Here is a 9246-nt window from a genome sequence, read left to right as displayed (position 1 = left end):
TGACACTACAATCTTTATATCATTTGTTCTACAGAGCTATTAAGTTACAATATAATCTGTGGTGTTTCCAGTATGACAAAATGCACAAATTGTAACTTACCATTTGACTCCACTGACAAAAATAAATCCCCAGCATCAAGTTTGGCTTCACAGACCTAAAATAAGTAAAATAAAAATATATGTTATAATTATATTGTTTTCGCCATTTATTCATGTTTGCTAATTTTCTGACATATAAACAATGTTAGTTTTGTTACAATACAGGGAATGCAGTTTAATTAAAAGGTAAATTATGCAAAAAAAAAAAACTTCTGCAGTATACCATGCCAAAAATCAGTGTCTCTGATGCCAATTATTTTATCACTACAGCTCTTTTAGTATGGAAACTCACACAATCTAGTCGTACTGATCACAAGAGTTCAAAAATAAGTCAAAATAGTGAGCTGTTGTTAAGCATAAAGCATTTCAGGGTAACAAATAACTGCACAATAGAATTAAAGCAAAAAATAAACACACTGGAGGACTATCTGATAAAAACTAATATAATGCTGGTTTGTAGACCATATTTTGTCTCAGTCCTCAGTGCACTCTTGCAGCTTAGCATGCAGCAGTTAATAACAACTTAAGTGATTACATAGGGGTAAACAGATGACAACAAGCACCGGAGTCCTGCCAAAAAGTTCTTTTTGAACCCAGCCAGTTATTGGAAATATTGCCAAAATGAACTTCCACCAAAATACAACAGCCTGTGAACTTGAAAGAAATTTACAAGTACAGAGACAATATGAAATAAGCTTTATTAATTAGCTGAGTTAGCTTGCTAATATCGCAACAGTGGTTGAGTGCACAACCTTAAAGCTAGCGGCACAATACTTGTGATTTGGTCAGTGCCACATTAAACCCATAAAAAAGGCCATATGTCAGTTTATTAGGTCAAGTTTGGTCATGACACACAAGCTGGACCTTGTCGGCTAAAGTTACATTAGCTAAAGCAAACATTTCGGTAAAAGAGAAAAACACACATCATGCCATAAATTCAAAACATGTTCCAACTTTTGTAGCTCTCTTTCCTTATAGTTATAACCAATGTTACTCACCTTGAAAGCATATTCCAAAGAAGACGATCAGAAAACGTCCAAGTAAAGTGAGCATGTCGTTAACCGCCAATTCCCCATGATGCACCTCGGTAGCAGTCACGTGAGGCAGTTTTGAATCCTGCTGTGCTCAACTTACCCACGTTGTCAAGTTCACATAAGTTTCTGATTTAGCTGGACATGAGTTTTCAAGTTAGCTTTTTTTGGTGTAATTGGGACGTTTTTAACTTGTAATTCTATGTTATAACAACTACTTCAGTCATCTATCGTCAAACTGATATAGAATAATATGTTGAAATAACAAACATCTAGAATTACATTTTACAGTGTAGCTGTGTTTGATTGACTCCTTTGACTCTATGAAAGGTCAGTGTGTGTCTGTACACAGACTGTTGTGTTGGACTATTATTCAGTTGTCTGCTTTTCAAATGTCTGCATCTCAGTGTAGATGAGGCTGGGGGTCATGGGAGGCCACCATAGCAGTCTCTTCAACATCATGACATCATCATAAATGCTGCTGGACTGTCTGATGGGCTGACGGTGAAAAAGCCGTCGGGAAGGAAACAGAAGACATTTCAGAGGCTGCAGCAGATTTCTTTGATTTGGGGCCTTTTTCAGCTTTATTGGACAGAGCAGTGAAGATAAGTGACAGCAAAGCAGAGGGAGAGAGAAAGGGGGCGTGGTCAGAATCAAAGCCAGGCCAGCTGCTCTCCACCTCGTGGCACATGGTCACCTGCTCATCCTAGTGAGCTCCACCAGCAGCCCTTTCACACAGTTTACACTGTCAAACACTGTGTGTGGACCTCAGCTAACAATAGGCTACATTTAAGTCTGGACTACATGCTTTTATATTGAGGCAGATTTTTCACTGTTTTTATTCCATCAGCAGCTCAACATCATGAGCAGCTTTGACATAAAGACATCAAACTCAAGCTGACTTTAAACTGGATCGACTTTTAATACAGGGGCTCAAAAACAACTAACATCTTTATTATATATCAGGACAGAAAGTCATTTCATCTCAAATGGAAAACAGCTTTATTTGGAATAATCAGCACTATCAACTGGTTTGGGATCTCCACCAGTTTCATGTCTTTTTTTTTTTTTTTTTTTAATACCTGTCCCGTTTGGTTCTTTTGCCATCAGAATTATTGTCTAAAGGTGAAGAAAGATGCCCAACGGATTTACTTTACCAAATGGACCATCCCAGCCTTGCCGTAATGGTCCATCTGATTCACCTTTTATTGTTTATTTTATTTTCACTTGCTGAATACGGGACAGACTTAACTGGGGGAAAGAAAGAGGGAAAGAAAAACAGCGGGGAAGAGGGACGGGGAAAAAGGGCAAAAAACCAAAAACCAACAGAATAAGCAGACAAAAAAATACATATATCGATCATCTGGATCACCTGTTGAGAAAGAAAGAGAAAGCAAGCAGAAGAAAACGAGAGTAATAAACAACATCACAATGATCTATGGGAATATGACAGTAAATACTAAATGTTAGACATTATTGTGCAGCGCGTAAGATCGACAGCGCACAGTGTGCTTTGAGGTAAGAGCCAAAAAGGGTGTAGTTTGTGTGTGTGAGCACCCGTGTGTACACCTGTGAGCATGGATGGGCTTGTTTTTAAAAGGTTCCTTCATGTAATGATCTGCTAGAGGGTGTGGGGGGGCCACTGCCCCGTCCTCCAGGGCATGACGCAGGTATGGAGGAGATCAAAACTCTAGACATCCAGAGGCCCCCAGAACACAAGAGACCAAGGAAGACCAACAGAGGGGCAGCCGCGCCACTATCCCAGAAAGAGCTGAGGAGAGTCCCAGATGAGGGGTCACTCAGCAGCCGCGGAGCAGAAGCCAGGGGGGGTTGCAGTGACGTGCCCGTGAGCTCCGCCGGCAGCCAGCTGTGCCTGAGTGACCGAGCCCCGGGCCAAGAGGCCGAGGGCGCCCCGCCTCCGAAGTGGCCCGAGCGAGCCCCAGGCTCCATGCCCCGATAAGCAGCCGCCAAGGAGTGAGCCGGTGGGTACCTGGGCGCCCACCCCCGGACACAAAGAACCACCAACGCACCGATGTCTGAGGGCGTCCACCACCGGCAGGGGAAGTGGTGGGGGGAGATGGGCCTCCAAACCTTGGAGGGCCTGAGATGTCCCCAGAGAGGTGGCGTCTGATACCCAACCTGACATATAGATACAGACATACAGGCACACACAGATACAAACATCCATTCCCACCCTCATGCTCTCATAGGCAATTACTCAACACTCGACCAACGTGGAGACAGACATAAAGAGACACTGTACACACAATCACTCTCCCCAAGCGTACTCTAAGAACCGGGTCTAGGTACCCTTGCCCCTGGAGGGGGAAACTGCGCCCAGACCCAGATGGTGTTACCCTTTTCCCTGCGGTGGGGAGAAGCAGACCGCCCCGACTCCGCAGCAGCAGGGAGGCCCCACATTCCAGACCCCAGTCGGACGGCCAACTCCTCCTCCTAGCCCCCCCGCTCCAGCAGGCCGCAGAGAACGGGGGTGTGTGAAGACTCCAAACCTCCCTCCACCCGCTCATATGTAGTGTTGATGTATGTGTGTTCTAAGGTGCATTTAAAACCCAGGAGGGCATGGAGCTACCTGACAGAGAGCAGCAGGTAAGCGCATAGCCCCTCCTGCTAGCCCTCAATGTCTACGTGTATTTAAAATTGAGAGGTGGGCAACGACGCCAGGGGTGAGGTGTACACCCTGATGGTAATTTGGATTCTGTGTAGCGTGCCCACCCCCAAGATCCTATATGTATGTGTAATGAGAGTGTGAGTAATGTGAATGTCTAAGTTGTGGGATAAAATTGAGGCAGAGGCAGCCAGAAGGGGACAGAGGGGGGGGATGCCTCCCCTGCACCCTGGTGACACACCCCTACCCCAAGGCCCTGCATGTGTGGGTGACTGTGGTGGAGCGAGAAGAGGGAGGCAGCTGGAGATGGGGAGGGAAGGAAGGGAGGGGCAAGTGACCCCTCCCTGGGGCCAGCTCCCCCGCTGACCCCAGTAGGCACCCCCATACTCTGCAACCCGCCAGGGAAAGGGGGGGCCCAGGCCCATCCGGACCGGGGCCCAGTGCAGCAGCGCCGCCCGGCCCCACAGAGCCCGGGACAGTCCACCCGACCCCACCACAGAGAAAACTACACCCACCCCATCATCCACTCATCTTCCAGACTACACAAGACAATAGACGCCCAGGCTGAGATCTTCCTCCACCTCTCCTGTATCTCCCCCTCCTGCAGAGAGAGTTCCCGAAGAGAGGAAAGCTCCTGCAAGATGTGACAACCTCCCACCACCAGAGCCCCCCAGGTGGCTCGATGCACCGGCGGCACCCTGCGCCAGGACCGGGCCCCCATACACCCACCCGCCACAACCCGGCAACACACCAACCAGGACCCAGGCCCCTGAGGCCCGGCCAGGGCCCCAGCCCAGAGACGGAACGCCCCCAGAACCCCACGCCCATCCCGGACCCACCCAGGGGCAGCCAGGCTACCAGGTCAGTAACCCACGTCCGTCAGCACAGACCCTCCCCTAGCCCTGCTGCACGCAGCCACGAGGAAACCGCCCAGGCTGAGAGACAACAGAGCCCTTAATTGGCCATGACCGCTACCCCGGGTTGAGCCCCCCAAGGAAGATGCTCCTGGGGAACCCCCCGATGCCCTAAGCCTGTCCCTACCCCCACACCTATCACAACAGTGAAGGTGGGACCAAACTATGACCCCCCCACCCCCACTAGGTGATGGAGCTGATCAAAGGAGCCCAGAGCAATTGATCTGATGTGGTGGCAGAGGCTGTATCAAGACTAATGTAATCTAATAGATAATTTCTATATTGGTTAGAATTAAGATTATTTTTATTTTTCCAGTTCATGAGGACTGTTTTCTTGGCTATGCATAGGGCAGTGAAAACCATATGGGCTATATTCTTTTCCGTAGTGACATTATCTAAGCTGCCCAACAAACACACTAAAGGGTGGAAAACAGCTTTATTTGGAATAATCAGCACTATCAACTGGTTTGGGATCTCCACCAGTTTCATGTCTTTACAGCTTCTCCAACAAAGTTCCTGTAAAATCAGCATTTTTGTCTTTATTGGTTTGATAGTGATTGATTATTCAGTCCCAATCTGCTGTCATCTAAAGAACAAAATGATGTTTCTATGAGTCAAAAAGCTCCAGATTTGCTGAGTGTGTGCGTGAGAGCTGCTGCTCACAATAAACTGAAAGTGTTTGAGGAACAAAGAGAAACAGATAAAATCAGCTGAGTCATAATGAGAGGAGCAGCAGAATAAAGCTCACACTGACAACATTAGAACAACGTGACAGAAACACATGTATTTGTGGAGAACAGAGTGCTTTGGAGCTGTTCTCATACACTGTTGTACTGATCATTAAACAGCAGGGGGCGTCCTCACTACATTTACAGCACAGCTGGCAGCTCAGACCTGCTCTGCTCTGCATAATAACTCACTGTGGGGTTTATGTAGTAATATTTGTCATGAGCTGTTACATAAGTACAAATATCTGTGTGAAATACATGCATATTAATAAAGAAAAAGCAATAATTCAAAGTATTTTTTATAAATGAGAAATTATATATTTGTTTTTATAACTGGTTGTTCTCGTCTAAGAAGGAGGCCCTCATGTCCACATGAAAAATCAGTTAACTATCAGCTGCCATAAAAATACAAAATAATATTACCACATGATTAAAAGCTCTGTACATGAGACCTTTGAAGGAAAGGTCATCGTGTTTCACTGATCAATCATTTTCATGTTATGTTTAAATTATATAAATTCATTTCTCACATATTTGGGGGATTTTTTTAAAAAAAATAATTTTTTCCTGAGATGAAAATAATTTTGGAAGTAATTAACTTTTTTCTGCAGGCATCACTGGTTTGATGTCAGATGCATAAAACAAACACTGAGGACCAAAAAAATCCAAACTGTCTGCTCTCTAAGTAGAGATGCTGATCAATAATCAATAATTAATTCATTTCTAATAGGCTTTTTAAAAAGTAATATGCCATCTGTAAGCAAAAACAAAAACCCATGTGGTGTACATCTGAATATGTAGTATAGAGCAGTATCAAGGGGGAAAAGCCATCTACACAGTTGCCTGATGCTTCTTTACATGTTTCACTTATACCAAGGGAAGGATCTCCCAATTTATTTGATCGGTGATGCTGTTTGAGTAAACTTGTACCAATGTGCTGCTTTTTTGTTTTTTTTATCCACTCTGCTCCTCATCTCCTCCAGTTTCTGGACCTTCTCTGTGTCTCCTTTCTGCTTCATCTTCTCAATCAGGAAGTCCAAGTGGACAATAGTGGATGCTGAATCAGCTTTCAGAGCGATTTCCTCCAGTCTGACTACATGCTGGTAGGACTCATCCAGCAACTGGGACTTCTCTGCTGTCAGCTGTTTCATTTCCTTTTCGAGATTTTCTAACAGGGTACACTCCTTCTCTTTTTCTTTTTGATACTTTTCATATTTCTGCTGCATTCCTTGTTTGTTCAGTGATGAATCAGCTGCTGTTTTCATTGTTTCATCCACTTCCTCTGTAAGACTTTTTAACTCTCTGGCTTTCATCTCACGTTCTGACACATTCTTTTCATATTTCTTTTTCATTTGTTCATCAGTCTTTGTTACTCTCCTTGTCTTGGTCACATATTTCCACTTTTCTTTCACATGATCTGATGCAGGGCACTTGTTGGTACAAACAGTGCAGCGGCCTCCTTTCATGACCTCACAGTGTGCAGGTTTCCAGGCCATTGTGCATCCAGGATAGTGACAGTTCTCCTCACAGGCTGTACAGCAGACAGCTGCTTCATAAAAAAACAACAATCTCATCCCACCATCAATGGTTTCTTTCTCTTTGTAGACTTCATCAACTTCTACAGTGAATTTCTTATTCCTCTTCATCTCTTCTTCAAGTTCCTTTATAGTTTGTTGTATTTTTAGAGCTTCTTCACGTTTCTGTTCTCCTTGGTTTTTTATTGTTTCATACATTTTTTTAGCTTCTTCAAGCTTTTTCTTTTCTTCTCTCTTTTTTTCTTCATGTTTCTTCAGAGCTTCTTGCATCTGTCTGATTTCTGTCTGTTTCATTTCACTCAGCTCAATTCTCTCTTTCAGGTTTTGGATGCAGGCTTTCAGTCTGATTCGTTCATTTAACACTTCACCTGTTTTCATTAGTTTTTGAGGATTAGATTTTCCCAAGAAGTCTGTCAATTGATTCATGTTTTCCTGTGTGAGTTCCCATAAATGTTTTGAAAACTTATTTTCTTCTGTTCGGTCTTCATACTGTGAGTTATTAAACAGGAAGTAAACTGGCTGATTCTTCTCATTTTTGGCACATTTAATGTTTGCAGCTTCAAGAGCTTGAAGAAGTTTTTTAGGCCTTCTTCCATCTGAGTGTGTGATCAGAGCTACAATGTTTTTCTCCATGATTTTTCCAAACAGAGACATCACTGAATCAAAGACATACAACAGTTGGTCACTCAGTCGATTATCACTCGCCTTCATGACCAAACCCGCTGCATGAACTTCATGGACTCCATCATCTGATCCAAACAAGTCCAACAACCTGTGACTGATGATGTCATCATGTCCGATCCCTCTGGTATTTCCATAACCAGGAGTATCGATGATGGTCAGAGAGTACGGCAGAGTTTTATCTTCAAAACCAAACATCTCGTACATGATCACATCTGATGTCTGAGTTTCTGTCTGACTTCTGTCCTCCTCCTCTATGATCTGAAACCAGACTCCATCCTCCCACTTCACTCCCATAGTGTAGTTGAGCAGAGCGTTGATCAGGGTAGATTTTCCTGCTCCTGTTTCTCCCACAAGTAAGATGGTTTTATTTGTCTTCCCTGGATTTTTTTCTCCAACAGTCATTCTCGTCAGAGTTCCAAACTTCTGTTTCTTTGGTCTGAGCTGGTAGACAGCAGGAGGTCCTGAACTGATCAGCACACTTGTGGAGATGATGTCTTTCAGTGAGATATTACTTGTCCTGGAGAAAAAGGAGAGTTTCAATCAGAGGGCAGAGTGAGTGCAGAACTCTTTATGAGTACTGATATCTGTAGTGATGCAGCTGCTGTACAGCTCAGACTTTTTACAAACACTGTGACGTTATAAATGAAATAAACCTGCAGACGCAAACATGTATGTGGTGACAAAAACTGAACATTTATGTGATCAAAATGCAGAAATTAGATGAGGTCATTTTCTCCGTCTGTTAGAAATCAATAATTAATTAATTTTAGGTCACACCTTTGTTTCACAGGAAAGTGAGTCAGAGATCAATCAGCTTCACTGTCTACTCATTCAAAGAGAAACTAATATTCAAACATTGATTTATTACTTTTAACACCAATGAACATCTTTTCACCATGATGTTCATGATGTAAAACTAAAATAATACATATTATCTCAAGAAAACAAAATTTTCTGTTGCTTAACTATGAAATATTTTGGGTGCAGTGATTTTTTGCATACAGGTATAACAGAATGGCTTTAGTGTTTTGTTTTTTAAACTTCGGTATGAACTTATACAAAATGCAGCAATATATTTAAAAAACAACAGTTTTATTGATTATAAAATACATAATATCGGATTCATATCAGCAGAGGTGTGGACTCGAGTCACATGACTTGGACTCGAGTCAGACTCGAGTCATTAATTTTATGACTTTAGACTTGACTTGAAAAAAGGTTGTAAGACTTGTGACTTGACTTGGACTTTTACACCAGTGACTTGGGACTTGAATTGGACTTGAACCTGTTTACTTGAAAAGACTTGATATTTTACCCAAATCTAAAATTTAACATACATATTATATAAAAAGTGCGGACCATTAATTCACTTTATTCATTCATTCATTCTTACCACACTCCGTATGTATGTGAGCGTGGGCTGTAGCACAGCCAATCAAATTAACCAGATTTGAAAAAAACAAGAACAAAAACGCTCGAGCCAAAAATGCTTCCAAGAGTAATTTCTTTCGGGTACATAAACTACGAAGTAGTCAACAAAAAACGAAATGCAATATGCAAAACATGCAAGAAGAGAATCACAGACGGAGATGGAACAACTTCCAACTTTGTTGCATAAAGAACGGTAGG

At 43.0% G+C, this 9246-nt stretch overlaps 1 protein-coding gene across 1 annotated transcript; it reads right to left on the bottom strand.

Annotated features, from left to right (window-relative positions):
• Positions 1-6069: 6069 nt before the first annotated feature.
• Positions 6070-8506, bottom strand: LOC102083243 (septin-7-like). The gene has a single exon (XM_013267922.3). The coding sequence runs from the start codon at positions 8017-8019 to the stop codon at positions 6292-6294; it is 1728 nt and encodes a 575-aa protein (XP_013123376.2). The 5' UTR covers positions 8020-8506; the 3' UTR covers positions 6070-6291.
• Between the last annotated feature and the right edge of the window lie 740 nt (positions 8507-9246).

This window comes from Oreochromis niloticus, unplaced genomic scaffold (genome assembly GCF_001858045.2).
Source record: "Oreochromis niloticus isolate F11D_XX unplaced genomic scaffold, O_niloticus_UMD_NMBU tig00007381_pilon, whole genome shotgun sequence".
Taxonomy (NCBI): Eukaryota; Metazoa; Chordata; class Actinopteri; order Cichliformes; family Cichlidae; genus Oreochromis; species Oreochromis niloticus.
This window is presented reverse-complemented; position numbering and strand designations above follow the sequence as displayed.